Here is a 17635-nt window from a genome sequence, read left to right on the forward strand (position 1 = left end):
AACTCAAGAACACCTTCAGAAGTGACTGTGGATCTGCCTATTGGAGCAATGGATGCTTCTTGGCAGCTGTCTCCACTCTAGAGAGGGCCCTGATCCTAATACAAGGACCAAAGAGGGCCCAACTTCCTTTGTAGAGGACTCTTTAATATCTGCAAGGGGAACAAGTTATCCAAGCATCCCTTCTCCCAGAGAAGAGCTGGACAAAACAGTCTGAAGCACAAGAAGAAATGGAGCCTTTTCTGCATCCAGCCAGTTCTGGCCTGGCAGGGCCCTGGGGCTGCTGCATTCCAGGGAATGCAGAGGAATAAAGCACAGGTGCTGGTCATGAGCAGAGCAGCAGCCAGGACAGCTGCTTCCTGAAGAGGAAGAGGTGGCCACTGGTTTGCAGTGCACTGCAGGGGCAAAGCAGTCAACTGGTCTTATAAAGGGGAAGTCAAAAGAATTCAGAGAAAAAGGCAAAATGAGCAGAAGCTCCTCAAGAATGTCCCTTGGAAATGGTCTTAGCACAAGTACCCCCAGAGGATCACACAGAGGGAAAAACCCCAAATCTCTCTCAGCTGCTGAGCAAAGGCAAGGGCAGCCTGTAAGTGGGTGTGAGCATGAATGCAGGCAGTCAGTCCCTTCCCCTGCCTGGGTGACTCGAGCAGGTGTCAGCCCCCCACTGTCACAGCCTCCACAGTGCTCCCCTGGCCCTCAGCACCCCTGACCCAGGGCAGGCACAGCAGGACGTGGGGGCAGCTGTGGTGCTAAGATGGGCCAGTGCCATGTCCACCCTCCTTCCCTGCAACTGCCCCGAGGGCTGGGGCAGCCTGGGCCCAGCACTGCAGAGGGCAGCGGGGAAGGAAGAGGATAGGAGATGGACTGGTGGGAGAGTGGGTATGTGGCATCTGGGAGGACACAAGCAGGGTGTGACAAGCTGCGGTCAGCTGTGGGAACCTCTGTCCTGACCAGACAGTTTGGCAGCACCAGTGATGAGGGAGGGTCCCGGTTGGGCCAAGAAAAGTCACTTTAAGGTGTCATCAGCGTTCTTGAACATGAGGATGGCATTGTAGATCTTGAGTGCCGGGCCCAGCTTGACACTCATAATCTTGACGATGTCAGCCTGTGTCAGCAAGAGGAACGCCTCACCATCGATCATCTGGGGAGGAGAGCAGGACAAAACACTCACTGCAAACCTGGACTGGTACCCCTAGGGACAGCCAGCACCAGCACAACCTGAGCAGAAGCCACAGATGACCCTAGACAGCAGGGCAGGGGCCACCCACAGCACTCCCACACTGCCCCAGGGAATCCCCAGCTGGCAGCTCATGTGCCCAGAAACAGGGCAGAGGGGGAAAGGCCCTTCCAGGGGCCATCCCAGGAGCTCACACTGCAGCCAGGTTGGGATTCTGTGCTGGAGCCCCACAACCTGCTCTGGGCAAGCAGCCATCCATTCCCTGCTCCAGGGACCAGCACCCATGGACACTGCCCCGGCCCAGCTTTGCTTGCCTGAGCATCCTTAAAGCACAGGGGCCATTCCAGGACAGGCTGTGACAGTGGCTGTACCCAGAGTGCCCAGGGTCAGCCCCGGGTGTCAGAGGCACCCCCACCACATCTGCCCACAGAGGGTCTAAACACGCCAACCCTGACAGGCAGCAGTGCCACATGACTGCTCTGCTGGTGAGGGGCAGAGGGGGAAAGATGAAAGGGTGAGGAGGAGCAGCTCCCCTCAGGGGGCAATGATGCTCTTAAGGCTGCAGCACCATCCTCCTCCTGCCTCGCATCCGCATCCCCTCAGAGGGTGCCTCTGTCCCCCATGCTGGGGGAACAGGGCAGCACAGCTCCCTGGGGGTCAGCAGCTGCCCTCCTGCCCTGTATGGGCACAGCCAGACAGCTGCACACTCCCATGCAGTGGGGCTGCAGGGCAGGGCCCCTGCCAGGTGCTGGATGTGCCCTCAGCATCCAGCAGCAAGCCACTGCAGGAAGGCCACTGGCCAATTCCTCCTAGCCCTGGTGGCAAACAACTGTCTGTCCTTGACCATCTGCTCTCAACCACCAGCCCTTCTCACCTCATCCTTGAAGAGCTTGGCTTGGTCCTCACAACCCGTCAGTGTCTGCACAAAGCTAAAAACCTTGGAATAAATGAGAGAAATGTCAAGACAGCAATGTTTCTGGCTGGAGACCCCCGTGAGCCCACATCCTCACATTTTAAGCCCTGCAAGGTGCCACGGGGCTCTTGGGGCAGAGGCTGCAGTTGCTTTGCCCTCCCATGCCAGAGCCCACCGCTGGCCCCAGGCACAGGCACTGGCCTGTGGGAGACCCAGCAGGGTAATGGAAACATCAGGGGATCATTACGATTGTCAGAGCCCTCTGAGATCATCGAGGCCAACCACTGACCAGCACTGCCAAGGCCACCACTCATTAAGCCATGTCCCCAGGTGCCACATCCACACACCTTTCAAACACTTCCAGGGATGGTGACTCCACCACTGCCCTTGGCAGCCTGTGCCAGTGGCTGAGAGCAGGCAGGGGCTGCTGAGGCTGGTGCCAGAGCTCCTCTACCTACTCAGGCCTTAACAAGGGTCACCACAGCTGCCCAAGAAAGTGAACAAAGGTGACAACGTGTCCAGCAGACCCCTCCTTGCTAGCCCAGGGACGTGGCTGCTGAAGTGCCTGGTGTGTGTGTACAGCCAGGCAGGGCACTCCCAGCCACACCAGCACATCAGGGGCCAGCACGGAGCCACCCAAAGCACCTCACCTCATCAATGGTCCACTTGGCCACCGTGGCTGCTGTGATGCCAGCCACCCCCGGCAGCAGCTTGCAGTGCTGCTCCCAGCACAGGGACAGGGAGCGGTCGGGGTGGGCGGACAGGGCGGACATGAAGAGGGACTGGTGCATATTGTCTGAAGAAATAGCTGGGGATAAAGCACAACATATAATACCAGGTAAAGGACAAGAACATCCCATGCAGGTATCAAGAGCTAGTGGCTGTCCCTTGAGTCAACAGGGTGTCAGTGTATCCAAGTGTTCACTTAGGTGGGATTAGGGATGCTGAGGTAAGAAGCTGAGACAAGCTTGGCTTTGCCTTGTTCTCATGATCTTTAATCATTCCTTTTCCACTCACCCCCAGCGGTGGGGTAGGTGGCAGGATGGCCCATGGTGAAAGGGATGCTGAGTGGAATACACATCAGGCATCTGTTTCTGTCAGGCATCAGAACTAAATGCCAAGCCAAGTGTCCAGCATCAGTTTCCGTGTGGCAGCAATAATTTGGGCACTTCACAACCACACTGAAATTTGGGGGCACAACTTCCCACTATCCCTGTCTGATAAGGACAAAGCACCACAGAAAATACACTGCCATAGAGAGGATCCTAATTCCATGCCCTAAAGCACTCAAAGATTCCCAGAGCCAAACTGAGGGAGCTTTGTGAGCCCTGGCACAAGGCTGGGATGTCCCTTATCAACGGTCAGTTCTGGCAGCTGAGCACAAGCCCCTCACTGGGGCAGCCCTGTGTGAGCCAAGGGACACCTGCCCCCAGCACCCCCACCCAGCCCAGCTCCTCCAGCCTTGCCCTGCACCATGGCAGAGGATGGCACTTACTCTGGAAGTCTTCCTGCTGGATCTTCCGGTACTTTGGAGGTCTCCCTCTAAAGAGACAGGAAGACTGATGTCCAGCTGGGCTGGGACTGGCCCCAGGGCCCTCCTCCCCAGTGCCCAGAGGAACGCCTTGGCAGTGGGAGCAGGGACCCCGTGGACCCTGACCCAAAGGGTTGACAGCCAGAGGCAGAAACCATGGGAAGAAAAAGGGAGAGAGATGCCTGGCAGAGCTGGCAGGACGGAGGCCAAGGAGCCTCTGCAGCCTGGTGACCCCTGCCAGGGTGGGTAGTGGTGGCACAGGGGCCCTCCCCGCACAGGGCGCGCTGGCCATGCCCCTACCTCCCGTGGTGCCGAGATTTCTTTCGCTGAGGGAAACCCATCGGGCTCCTCTTGCGACTGGAGGCCTCGGTGTCAGACAAGTCGGCCTTCAGCCTGCCCTGGTTCTTCTCTGCAAGTGGGCACCCTGAGAGGCAGTAATGGGCCGTGAACCTCCCCGTCACATGGCCTGACCCATCGCAGCCCGGTGTGGGGCACTTCCTAGAGAACAGAGGGGACACAAGCGTTGGGCCCAGCTTGGAGCAGCACCGGAGGATGAGCCAGCAGGGCCACTCTTCTGCCCCCAAGCATGGGCAGCCACTGCCCTGGCCATGGAAGGCAGAGGAAAGATGGGCTGAGAGAATTCCCGAGGCCAGGCTGCTGGGGGCAGGGGCAGGGCACAGTCAGTCCCTCCAGGTACAAACCTTGGCCCTCTGGCATCCCTGCAATCCTGGGCAAGGCACCAGTGTGCTGATCGAGCACTTCATCAGGGCTCTCAGAGTCTCCATCTTCCCCTGCCCCCACTGGCATCCAGCCCAGCCTCAGTGAGTGTGTGAGTGAGCAGTGAGTGTGTGCCAGGAGCGTGGCCAGCAGAGAAACCCCTGGGAGCCAGACCTGCCCTCCCCATCCTTATGGGAACTCCACCATACTGTCTCCTCCTGACACCAGCCTAGTGCTGGGCTTGGCACTAGACCCATCCTGGTTTCCCCTGGAAAAGGTCCCTCAAGTGACTCCTTCTTGGGACTTCCCAGCTCAAAGCCTGGCAGGGAAAGGCATCCAAAGAGGGATGGTGGGAACAGCATCCTCACAGCTGGTGTCAGTGAACAGCATCCGCACTGTGCTCTCTGTAGCCCACAGGTGCCCATGGCAAGTGGACACACAGGACACCTTCAGGGGCTCTGGGGCTGCAGGACAGGCACAGGAGGGGCTCACAGGGGTTACTCCAGCTGGGGTCCTGGTGCTGCCCCAGGGCCTGGCCTGGGGGAGCAGGGGGCAGAGCCAGATGTGGGGGGAGTGCAGAGAAGGGCTGGATGCTGGTGGGAGTAGCAGGTGAGGAGGAGCCCAGGAAGAGCTGACCCGGCCCAGCAGGGAAGAAGCTGTGCCCCTCCAGGCCATGCCAGGGAGCTCACCTGTGGTGAAAGCTGTACTTGGAGCTCTTGGAGTGAGGGATGCTCTTGCAGCCCAGGCTTGGGCAGCCCCCATGGGCAGAGGAGGCTGGTTCCTTTGGCCCTGCAGCCAGAGGAGAGGAACAGGAGGAAGGCTGTCAAGGCTGCAAGCTCAGGCAGAGCCAGGGCTCTGGGGTCTCTGCCTGCACCCAACAGGGAGGGCTTTTCCAACTGACAAACCCATGGAGTGGCCCCTTCTCCCCGCCCATTCTCAGCCAGAACCTGCCCTCCCATTTCTGTGCCATGGGCAGGTGGCAGTGACAGAGGTGTCTGGCATGCTGGTGCCCTGTGGGGAGGAGCTGACACAGGGGCAGCACTTACTGAGAGGAGGCTGCAATGGGTGTCCCGTTTTTGAGCACCAGCCCATGGGGTGGATGTCTGGATGATCTGCATCAATCCAGAAATCATACACGTGGCTCCAGCCATCAAAATGGACCTGGGAAAGGAAGTAGAGGGGTCACCCTTCAAATGCCAGCACACCTCTCTGAGGAGCTCTGGAGCCCTCCAAGTTGAGAGCAAGCAGCGGGGTAGAGGTGAAGGTGAGCACAAGGCTGGAGCCAGGCACTGGGACCTACCCACCTGTGCACACTGTGCTTCTGCAGAGCACTGCCAGTGAGCTGGGAAGGGCAGTAGTGAGCTAGCACAGTATCTGGACACAGGCTCAGCACTGATGCTTCAGCACTCACCTTTATCCTGTGATCTTCCACGTCCTCCACACTGGCCACTCGGATGAAGGAAGGAGTCCTCCTGTCCACTGCCTCCAGCTTCATGTTGACCAGGAAGCCGTGGGGCGGGCGCTGGAAGAGCCCAGTCAGGGGGAGCAGGGCCCTGCTTCAGGCTCCTGCCCCGTCAGCAGCTTTCCCAGCACTGAATCCTCCTCAAGCCCAGCTCCCAGCCCTGGCCTGGCCAGGGAAGAGCCATCCCAGCTCACAGTGGCAACAGAAAGTGGGAACAGGCTCCCTGCATTTGAGCTGTCTTTAACAAGATGTGCCCTAGGGAAGGAGGTCTATAAGAGACATGTTTTGGGGATCTATATTGCAACCATGCTTGGCTGAATATGGCTGCTGGTGGTACAGTTTGAGACAAAAACTAATCAAGAAAACCTAAATTATTTCCCATCACTCAGCTCCTGTTTAGCTGAGGGCACAGTCATACTCCTCTTTTTTCCCAATTTTGAGCTATTTGCCCAGGATGGCCCTGACCTCTGAACCCTGAGTGTAGATCCAAAGCCTAGACCTGTGGCAGGAGAATACAGAACATCACTGGACTTGTCACAAAAGCAAAGACCTGACAATGAAGAAAACCCAAATTCCTGCCCAGGTGAGATGGAGTAGATGATGTGGCACTCACCACTTTAAAGGCCCAAGCTGGGACAGCAGATGCTCCAGTTTCTTTCAAGTACTTTTCCCAGGTGAAGTTGTCAGGATCAGGATAATCTGGAAGAGGGAAGATGCAGAAGGTGAGACATACCTGCAGGAAGTCAGAAAGTACCCTGGAATACCCCACTGCCTTTGAGGGCAAATCAAGTCTGTGCCAGGCATACAGGAACCTGAGAGACAGCAGAAGTGCTGCTATTTTCTCATGGACCATGAAACCCACAGTACAAGGAAGAAGAAACAGCTGGGTGTTCATAGACAGCTGGGATCCTTCTCATATCTGAGTGGAGATTTGGCCCAACACAAGCACCATGCTGCACCTGAACATGTGTACAGGAGCCTTGGCAGGAGGTTTGTGCCCCCAGGACCCCCACACCACCCTGGGAAGCCTGTTCCCAAGGGAATGCACTCCCAGGCTGCACCTGACTGATCCTGACCCACCTTGAGGAGGTGTGAGGGGTTTGCCGTGCTCATGACACCATCCAACTGGGTGGATGTATGGACTGCTGGGATCACACCTAGAAAACATACCCAAGCTCTTACACAGGGCCCTCTGTGGGTGTCTCCTCCCCACTGGTCCCCCAAGAGCGTCTATGCACTCACCAGTAGTCATAAGTGTCATCCCAGTTGTCAAAGTGCACCAGAAAACGATTGTCCACCACATCAGTCACTGTGGCAACACAGATCAGGGAAGGGTTCATGCGGTCCACGGCTTCCAGCTTCATGCCCACCTTGAAGCCTGGGGAAGCCTCCTGCTGACAGGAGAGAGGGGCAGGGCTTTTTCAGAGCTGCAGCCCCAGCTCCTTCCTCACCAGTTCCTATGCCTGCTGCAAGGAGGCACCTGCCCAAACCCTCCCCAAACCAGACCCACTCTGGCCTCCAGACAGGCATGGGACCACTCACTACCAGATGGACAGTGTGCTGCTGAGCAAGGAAAGAGGAAGGAGGCAAGTAACTCAGCTGGGCCACATAAAGAAAGGAAAAGTGATCTTCAAAAGGATCTTCTATAAGCAGCAAATTCCAAGAGAAAAAAATCCCTCCAACTGACACTAGTTCTGATTTTGTCCCAAAACACTTGTTTGTGGTCACAGTCAGCAGTGACCAATGCCTCAGGCATGGCAGGAGGTGCTGGGATGGGGCCCTTCTCCCTTCCTTGCATTTATTTCTTGGATCCAGATTCTGTGCAAAACACTGCATCACACACACTGGTGGGGTTGTTGCAGCAATGAACAGCAGGGTTTAGACACAATAAATAACTTGGGGAGGCTGGTTTGCCTGCAGGATGAGTTTCCTCTGCAGCTGACAAAGGAATGATCAGCATTTTCATTCTCCTATATTCCCACTTTCCTTACCCAAGCTTCCATGTGAAAAAAATAGGCAGACACAGAAACAACAAAGACACAAAACAGAAAAAAAAGGAATTATACTTATGAAACATTCAGTGATGTATTTTTAGCCAAATACTTTTTGAGTGTAGTAGTTGCTTCTCCTCACCAGTACTCCTGTAACAGATTTAACTGTTTAATTAAATTTAATTGATTTAATCCATGAGATCAACCTGGATGAAACAGAATCAGACCAATGCCAATTCTGGGCATATCAAATGAGTGTCCAAGCTACAGATCCTGAGCAGCAAAGTGTGCCACATGCTCCTGGCTCTTAAGCACTGTGGGCTTGAGGGGTGTGGGATGGACAGAGCAAAGCCCAGTGCTGGTGGAAGCATTTTGCTCAGCTGGAGGGGAAGAGAAACACCTGAACCTGTAGGCTCTGGCAGGAAGGAAATGCTGCTACTCACGGTGTTTCGGACCATGAAGAGGTGCTTAGGAGCTGCCTGAGCCTTTGTTAACTTCAGGTAGTTTGTCCAGCTGAATTCTTCTTCCTTATAACCTACAACCCCTCAGGAAGAGAAATGAGAGCTGTGAAGGTGAGCTTGGCCATCCCTGACCCACTGTCATCCTGCCAGCATATCCTGGTGCAGGCAGGCAGGATCTACAGCAGCCCTGGGATGCCCAAAGCCCATGGCTGAGGGCTGATGGATGGTTTTGAAGTGATGTGAGGAAACATGAGCAGTGGAGTGGAAATCCAGAGCAAACCTCCTCCTCCAGTCCTGCCTGCCCTGGGGCACAGCTGGTGGCACTGGGAGATCCAGAGCAACAGGGCTTTGCCCCAAAATGTGAGCAGGCAGAGATGGGTGCCTGAAATGTTGTCATGTGGAACTCCCCCAGTACAGCAGCATCCCTCCCTGGCCCCACGGAGCCACCCTGTTCCCACATCAAGCTCTACATCTGGCCCACTCTTCATCCCCCTCCTTCAGCAGAACCCACCACCCGAGACAAATTAACTCCTTACCTTTGGGGGGCTGGAGTTTGTGCCCCGTCTCCTCAAACCAGCCAGCAGGGTGGATGTCAGGGGAGTCAGCATTCAGCCAGAAGTCGTGGCACTCGGAGTAGCCATCAAAGTGGAGACGCATCCGGTAACCACACACCTGCCAGCAGGGAGGGAGGAGAAGGAAAGGGCCATGGAGACCTGCTGCTGTCCCTGCGTCAGCAGCCCTGCCCTGCTCCTGTCCCTGCCCCTCCCACACACCAGCTCAGCATTGGGAAGCCAAACGTCAATCACCAGCCAGTGCCCAAACTGAGGCACAAACCAGTCCCAAAGGGTGTCTAGTATGGAACAAGGTCAGTGCAAGACCACCACACGTGCATTTAGGCTGGTACATTAAAGCCATGGTGGGGCATCATGCTGGATCCAGCAAGTGCAAAGACTTCCTTTTCTGCAGCCCAGAAAGATGCTGGTGCAGGGATTTTGGCTAATGCCACACTGGCTGCCTGAGGAGCTCTGCGAGGCAAGGCTGGTTTGGCTGCCATGTGGCTGAGTGGAAAGTGGATCTGCATGGACACAAGAAAGAGCAGTGGGATGCCTCCACACCCTTCCTCTGAAAGGCTCAGACCTGTCTTAGGGACATAAGCTGTTGCCCTCACCACAATCCTCCCCCCATGCTGTGTCAGGGTGATGGAGAGACCAACACAGCTCCACAGTGCTGTGTCCTGGCCCTCCAAGCTGCCAGGGAACTCCCTGCTTGTCTCCCTGAGGTGCTGAAGCAGCAGCTCATCTCCTGCAGTGACAAGCTCTGTCTCCTCCAGGAGCCAGCTGGCAGCACCTCCCCAGAGCCTCTGGCTGAGCGGGAGCCAGGAGGAACCAAGGAACAGGGGCACTGGAGGCTCCTTACCTCAGCCACTGTCAGGATGAAGTACATAGATGGGTGTTGTGGGTCGATCCCCTCCAGCTTCATCCCCACTTTAAAGCCATTCTTGTGCTGGGAAGCTACTTGGTACTGGAAACAAAAATTAAACTACAATGTAAAACCAACACAGGGAGTTGGGTCTACAACCCACCAGGGGAGCAACCACCAGGCAATGGGAGCTGCTGGGACCAAGAGATTGTGGGCCACAAGTTATGTTGTCATCCAAATTCTTTTTTCCCATAGAAAAAACTCAGTTGTTTCACCTCCTTATGGATTTACATCTCTTGCTATTGGCAAGACAAGATGTCCCTGGGGTAAAAGCTGCAGCTGAGGGAGTGGGGCACAGCCCCGCTTGTTTGCAGCACAGCCTCAGAAGAGCCCAACTGGCTTCCAGGAAGGGCTGGAAAGGCTCCACTACCCTGTCAGAGTCACAGCAGTGTCCTAGGCAAAGGTGGGGTGTTTGAGAAGGGGGGCAGCCCCCTGCTGGGGAGTGGACTCTAGGCAAATCAGAACTGGAGGCTGCCCAGTCACTTCCAGCTGACAACGAGCTTGGCTATAGCTCAGAGTCCCACAAAACAGGGAAGGAAGGAAGAGAGGAGAAGGAGAAGGGAAGAGAGGAGAAGGAGGAGGGGTGGGGAAAAAAAAAGGGAAAGAAAAGACAAGATGAAAGAGGGGAAAAGACAGGAAAATCCCAACTCACATCCTGGAAGAGATCTAAAGGGGCAGCGACAGCTTTCTGCTCCTCCAAGTAGGACGCCCAGGACCAGCCTTCTTTCTTCTCCTCACTGGCACCTGAGCGCAGCACAAACGCACACAAACGCTGCTGAGGGGCTGCTCCAGCCCCACCCCGCTCTCACACAGGCTCCTGCAGCCCTGCAAAGCTCAGCACCATCCTACCAGAGCCCTTTCTCCAGCAAACCTGGCCAGCTGCACAACGAGGGGCAGAGTCAGGAGCCCCCATGACCCAAATGTCCGGAGCCACGTCCTAGTAAGGCACCTGGGCCAGTGGAAGGTGTCCCTGCCCATGACAGGGGGTGGAACCAGATGGGCTTTAAGGCTCCTTCCAACAAGTCTGGGATTCCAGGGAGTGTGAGGGATGAGCCATCAGGACACCTGTGCAACCAGACCCTCCTCCAGCCAGAACATCTGCTATGTCCACACATGATGGTTTTGGGGCAGCCAGTAGGATCCATGCAGAGGTCTGGGAATCATTCCCAGCTGCAAGGGGCTCCTAGACAGTCAAAGCAGCAGCAGGTTCACATCCCAGCTCTGCCATTCTCTGCTCTGAGAAAGCCACATGAGCTCCCATGACACAGCAAGGCCACTCTGATGCCATAGAGATATATTTGCCCACATGACAAAAAAGACAGCATTGTCTCTTCATAAGCAGGGAGGTGACCCTTTATGCCTTTGAGAAGGCCACAAAGGCCTTGCCCAAGACCTATGAGACACAATCCAAGTCTCTTGCTCTCCAGCTTCTTTGTCTCCCTAATTTGCAGCAGCTGAATGGACTCCAGAGGTGCTGTGCCTATTCCATTGCTGAGGAATTCCCAGCTACAGGTCAGTCATGGCAGACAGCCTCAGGTAGGACAGGCCACAAATGCAGGGGAAAAACAGACCCACTCCTTCCTCCTTTGGGCTTCGAGGAAGAGGAGATGGAAAAAAACAGAAACTTAAGGAAGAAATTAAAGCTGAACTTCAGTGAGCAAGGTGATTAACCTCGCTGTGTTGACACTTCAGAGTGCAGAACACTTTTACTATTCATTAGGATATAGAAAAAGTGCCAGGAATGCCTGGGGAATCTGTGAGTACAAGTTCTGCACTTCTGGGGCAAATACACCAAGAGTCAGAGCATACACTGACTGCTGCACTGAGGCATCCAGGTGTGTACTTTGTTTGCTGAAGTACTTCTAAAACAAGAGAAAATAAAACGCTGAAGTAATAAAGCTCATCACTGCTTACTTGTATGCAGCAGGGAAGGTTACATGCTCAGGGCTCAGAGTGAGAAGCAGGTATGAGATCCGAGATTCCTTTTTAATGGTGGCTAACTCAGTGTAACATCAGAGGTTAATGACACCTGGCCCCTGCCACTGTCCCTGCACTTGGCTATGAGAGGAGTATGAAGTTGGAACAGTTTAATTTTAAAATTATTTTGAGTATGACCTTCAGTACTCAAAGACAAAAGGTTTCCCATAAATGTTTATTTTCAGTATTTCTCAAAGTTTTCCTTGACACTGCAGGGAAAAACCAACCAAGCAAACACTGCATCCCATAGCTTGTCTCCTTTCCCTCCATGTCGACGGCTCTGCTTTTGAGATCTCTGATACAGTCCTGAGATCCCCATGGGATGAGACACATCACATGGCTTCAGTAGCACTGCACCTACAAGAGCAGCTCCCAAACCTGTGAGCTCCTGGTGCCACAAGGGAAGCTCGTCATGAGCCCATCCCAAGGGAGGGCAAAGCCACATGTGGTGCAGTCCTGTTCTTGCTCAGGACAGTGTCCCTGGGAGCAAACACAGTGTCCATGAGCCAGTTACAAACTGAGCTCCCAAGGAGAGGGACAGGAAGCTCTGCCCAGCACGGGCCAGTGCTGTGTCTGTAGGGGTGCCCTCTTCCCATGGAGAGAAAGAGAGGAAAGAAGAGAAACGGAAAGAAAGAGAGAGCAGGATCAAGCAAGCAGAGGAGCTCACAAGCCTTCAGGACCACATGCCAGTGCATTGTAGTGGGTGTTTAACCCTGCAGGAGCACCAAAAGGGACCAGCCCTGTAGTGGGACCCCCCCAGTCCCATCAGGAGTGCTCACCCCACAGCCCACCATGCCCTCCGTACCGTGCTGGTTCCCATTCCACGCCTCAGCCTCCAGATTGCTCATGGCAGAGTCTTCCACAGAGCTTTTCATCTCTTCCTGCTTTTCCTCCTAGACATGAGAGCAGACAAAACAGAACCCAGGTCCACACAGATGTTTTTGGCTGTGTGTTGTACCCTCACACTGGTGTCCAGGGTAATAATGCACCTCCATGAGGTCCATGGTTTGACCAGTGCCTGGCCCAGAAATAGGCTGCCAGAGAATCTGATGATGGGAGCTTGCAGGGACTTGGTGCTGACAGGCAGCAGTCACACCTAGACTGGACCTGGTACAGTCAGGGCTGGCAAGCAGATCTTCTTTGCCTGGTCAGTCTCTCCCTTCCCCAGGACATGCAGCACACAGACAGACACGCCCCTACTTCAACTCTTACTTTGGTGGCCCAGACTCAAGAGAGCAACTGAGAATGCTCAGTTCTACAGCCCAGTCTGGCACTGCCCAGGCCTCAGTGCTCCACATGCCAAGCAACCATCCCAGAGCTAGGAGCCCTCATCTCCACACATTGAAGTCTTTTTGGCATTTTGGCCAACCCATTTCCCGTTTCACCTGCAGCTGACAGAGCCCTGAGCAGCATGATGGGATCTGTGCACACAGGGCTGGCCCCCAGCCCCAGGACACTGGCTGCACACACCCCCTCCCTGTCTCTGTCCTACCATTTGCTCAGATTCATATTCCTCCTCTGAGGGGCTTTGATAGTCCTTCCTCTTTCGTTTCTTCACAGGCTTGAGGATTTCAGTGGCATTGGTGCTGCTGGCAGAGTTTTCCACGATGACAGACCTGCACAGAGGGAGGGAGGGCCAAGCACTGCAGCCAGGGCAGCACGGTGACACTGCCTAGGGTGTCAGTAAGAGAGGGCCTGCTGGACAATCACTGTCCCCCATTTCTTACTCACACATGCCCCCACCACTCCTGACGGTTGTATGCACACAAGTTGCCAAGAGTTAGAGCCAGGGACAGGCCAGAATCACCCTTACACACTTGGGTGTCAGAAACCTGAACCCAGGGATAGATCAAAAGGGATCTAGTTTAGTAGCAGGGCTCTAAGATGCAATAGAGATGCTGGAAAACAACTCCTGAGAGTCACACACTGGTCAGAAGTAGGGCTGGAAATGCCCCTGTGACCTGTAGCCTTCCACTGCTGCTCAGCCTGGATGCCCCCACTGCAGCAACCTCCTGCTCCAGCAGATACATGTCTACGAGGCCACAAATTGGGCAGGAGCTCCCGTGCTTCCTGCTGTTCCCTTGGGAAGTTTTCCTTCCCCCAGCCTGCCTCCAGAAACAAGCAGCACACACGGGACCCCCAGCATCAGCCAGAGGCGATCACATCCCTTGCTGGAGCACGTGGAGCAGGGCAGGGAGGGAGGGCAGAGGGATGGATCCGGCTCTGCAGGGCACAGACTCCCCTTCCTTTACCTCTCTTTGAACTGCTGGTGGCAGTGCTCGCTGCAGAAGCCCCTGCCTTCCCGGGCCCCGTCCCACACGTGTCTGCGGCCGCAGGTATCGCAGTGGCACAGCCCTTCTGCCGCCGGCAGCGGGGGCTGCTCCGGCACGTCTGCGGCAAGAGGAGAGGCAGTGAGGCACAAGGAAGGACGGCAGACATAGGAGACATTTGCCTCCCCCGTGGAGACACCAGACAGCATCTGCCGGATGGTGCTACCCACCCTATAAGTGCCACCACGGTGCCCTTACCCTGAGCCACAGTAGGATTGTCTCTGCTGGGGGGTGCCCCCTCGGAGTCCCCATCTTCCTCTGTGTGACCCTCCTTCACAGCTTCCACAGGAGGCATCTTATCAGCACTCACCACCTTCAGCGTCCCATACTCATTTATCCGGAACTGTATAGTTGAACAAAAAAACAAGGGAAGAGTTAAACAGGACAGACATGGAACTGGGTGGTTGGTCTGAAAGTGAGGGACATGGTCTGGCCATCAGTGTGTCTGACAAGAGGACAACTCTTCTGAGGACAAAGGTGAGCACAGCACCCCAGGCCCTGTGAAGGTGCCCTGCCTGCAGCCTGTGCTGGGCACTCAGGTGACACCAGCACCAGCTGGAGCTGGGAGGTGGGTGGCTGGAGGATGAAGTGTCCTGAGGCTGAGCAGCAGCTGAGAAATCGGAGCATTTTCTGCAAGCTGTCATGCACTGAGGGCACCCCTGAGGCTGCCAGACGAGCACAGGCAGCATCCCAGGGTGAGGGCAGGAGCCTGGGCAGAGCCAAGTCCACAGCACAGTTTGGAAGGGAAGATGTCCTGCACAGCATGTAGCACCTTGTGCCTCCTTGTGCAGGGCAGAGCTGCTGCAGCCCCCCAGGCACCTCTGTCAGCTCTGTGCTAAGCTCCCAGGATGGCAGGGAGATAGGGATGGGACAGGAGAAGTGCTGGAGCAGCTGAGGGATCCTTCAGCTGCGGTGCAGAGAGGCCATGGCACATCCTGGTGCTCCCTGCTTGGCACAGGCTGAGGGATTTACAAGCACAAGCAGCTGTGGGGAGAGGCAAAGGGGTCAAACCTGGTGGCCCAGGGCTACACTTACCCGCAGGTTACTCCCAGGCAAAGTTGCCACCCCATCTTTCCACTCCAGCACACGGACTGTGCTGCAGGTCTGCACCCCACTGATCTGGGGAATGACAGCAGCTGTGATGGGCTCATTTCCTGCTCCCCTCTCTGGCCTCTCAGCCCCTGTGCTTCTCTGGGGCTCCCGGGGGAATCGCTGGATCTCTAAGGTGCTCGTGGGGAGGTTGATGGCAGTGGCGTTTGCTTGAGAAGGGAAGAAAGGAGACAAACAACCAGAGGCATACACAGAACACTTCACTGATGCAAACAAGGCTCAAAGGCAGGCCACAATCCCAGAGGACAAGATCTCCCAGGTGAGGGCTCTGCTGTGGGCCAAAGCACGAAGCAAGCAGAGTGATGCAAAAAATCTGCAGCCAGTAATGGCTCATGCTGGGGGTTGGCACCAACACTATCCACATTCAAGTGGTTCTACTTTAGCCTGATCTCAGACTGTTTCTGTGCCCTAGTGTGACAGGAGTTTGCAATTTCCAGTTTAGTTGCATTTCAAAGGAACACACTGTCCAACCAAGGGCCCCTCTGCAGTGAGAAATGAGGCACCAGGAAAAACTGGGAGATCTGCTTCTAGAGAACATCCCTGTTCTCCCCTAACACACAACCATGCTCAAACACCTCCTAAATGACACTGGTCAGCTGCACACAAAATTGCCCCAATTTTCAAGAGTAAGGACAACCCTGATAATTACAGGCCTGTCAGTCTCACTACAGTGCCTGGTAAAATTATGGAGAAGGTTATTCTGGGAGTTACTGAAAAACACTGGAGAGACAACGCAGTCATTGGTTACAGCCAACACAGGCTCACAAGGGGAAGTCCTGGTTAACCAACTGAATTTCCCTTTATGGAGAGGTCTCCCCAGTAAGCTGACCAAGCAAAGCCAATAGATGTGGGGTTTTAGGATTTCAGAAAAGACTTGATACTGCCTCTCACAGTATCCTTCTGGGCAAAGTGTCCAGTACAGAGCTCATCCAGCCCATTGTCCATTGGGTGAATAACTGGATGATGGGTCTCCTACAGCTGGGCTCAATGCTTTAGAGGAACTGGATGCACGTCAGGCTGGTGGCTACCACCAGTGGGGTTCCGCAGGGTTTAGGGCCAGTGCTCCTAAATTTTTCATAAATTATCTGGATGAAGTAATTAAATGTCCATTAAGTAAGTTTATAAATGACACTTAATTAGTAGGAGCTGTGGACACCCTTGAGGGTAGAGAGGCCTTACACAGAGATCTGGATAGACCAGAGAGCTGGGCAATCTAATCATCATGTGCAGGAAATGAAAGACCTGGATTCTGCACATGAGATGGGATAATCCTGAACAATTGTATGACTTGGGGAACAAGACTGGAGAGCTGTCCTGAGGAAGGGGCTCAGGGGCTTTCGCCTGAGGGCAAGTGGAACAGGAGCCAGCAGTGCCTTGGCAGCCCCAAGGGCCAGCCCTGCCCTGGGGGACATCGGGGAGTGACTGTCCTGCTCTGCTCTGCACTGGGGCAGCCTCACTTCCAGTGCTGGGGACAGTTTGGGCCTCTCAGCACACAAAGGACATCTGAGGGCTGCAGCTGTGTCCAGGAGAGGGGACCAGGGTGGTGAAAGGTCCTCAGGGCAGGACTTGGCAGGAGCAGCTGAGGCCACTTGGCCCGTTCAGCTGGGAGGAGAGAAGGCTGAGGGGTGACCCCATTGCTGTCTGCACCTTCCTCCTAGGGGCAAGTGCTGATCTTCCCCTGCTGGGACCAGAAATGGGACCCGCGGAGATGGAATGAAGCTGCCTCAGGGGAAGTTCTGATGGGACATTAGGAAAAAGCTCCTCACTCAGAGGCTACTCAGTGCCTGGAACAGGCTCCCCAGGGAAGTGGTCACAGCACCAAGTTCAGGGAGTGTCTGCACAATACTCAGTCCCTATGGTTGAATTTTAGGTGGTCCTGCCAGGACCAGAGTTTTGGACTCAATGAACCTTATTGGTTCTGGGATTCCATGCTAATGCAGCAGCCCAGGAGCCCACAGCCCTGCAGAGCAGGCACCTAACACACTGTGCTGCTCTGGTTCAGGGCCCCACACATCAGGGCTTCAGTTTGAAGCTCAGGAAGATTTGATTGACCACAAACAGTCCAAGTGATGTGAGATAACCACAGAAAACCTCCAAGATGGCAACAGCACCTTGGCTTTGCCTCCCAGTGTTTGGGAGGAGCACAGCTACACAAGGAGTGTGGGCTATCGAGGCTGGGGGGGGCAGCAGCTGGAGGGGACTGCCCCACATACCTGGTATGATGAAGGCAGTGGTGGGCAGGTGGGTGCTCTGCACAGTGCTCTCGGTGGTGACCACGTGGACACTGACCTCCCCAGCAGCACTGCCCTTGGTGCTCCTCACCACCTCCATCTCCCCCCTGCTGTCCATCGCCTTGCCTGGGCACACAGCGAGGCCCTGCAGGGCAGCAGGGAAGAAATCAAGTTGAGTACCAGTATAAAGACAACACAGGAGCGAGAAAGTGACTGCATGGGATGGTCTCTCCCAGCAGAAGTCCCTGCAAGATGTGTT

At 55.2% G+C, this 17635-nt stretch overlaps 1 protein-coding gene across 2 annotated transcripts; it reads right to left on the bottom strand.

Annotated features, from left to right (window-relative positions):
• Positions 1-1003: 1003 nt before the first annotated feature.
• On the bottom strand, positions 1004-17494 carry L3MBTL1 (L3MBTL histone methyl-lysine binding protein 1; the record flags this gene model as incomplete). Of its 2 annotated transcripts, none has more annotated exons than XM_083873568.1 (21): positions 1004-1138; positions 2049-2111; positions 2738-2895; positions 3583-3629; positions 3919-4116; positions 5025-5124; positions 5382-5496; positions 5747-5857; positions 6411-6496; positions 6878-6954; positions 7040-7191; positions 8232-8323; positions 8786-8921; positions 9666-9770; positions 10381-10472; positions 12511-12598; positions 13198-13321; positions 13958-14096; positions 14234-14378; positions 15071-15294; positions 17359-17494. In XM_083873568.1, the coding sequence occupies 21 exons, from the start codon at positions 17492-17494 to the stop codon at positions 1004-1006; spliced, it is 2523 nt and encodes an 840-aa protein (XP_083729694.1). The 2 variants fall into 2 exon arrangements, with proteins under 2 accessions (XP_083729694.1, XP_083729693.1); XM_083873567.1 differs by having other exon boundaries at positions 8232-8332; positions 12490-12598.
• Positions 17495-17635: the final 141 nt, after the last annotated feature.

This window comes from Zosterops lateralis (assembly GCF_965231275.1).
Source record: "Zosterops lateralis genome assembly, chromosome: 16".
NCBI classification, from domain to species: Eukaryota; Metazoa; Chordata; class Aves; order Passeriformes; family Zosteropidae; genus Zosterops; species Zosterops lateralis.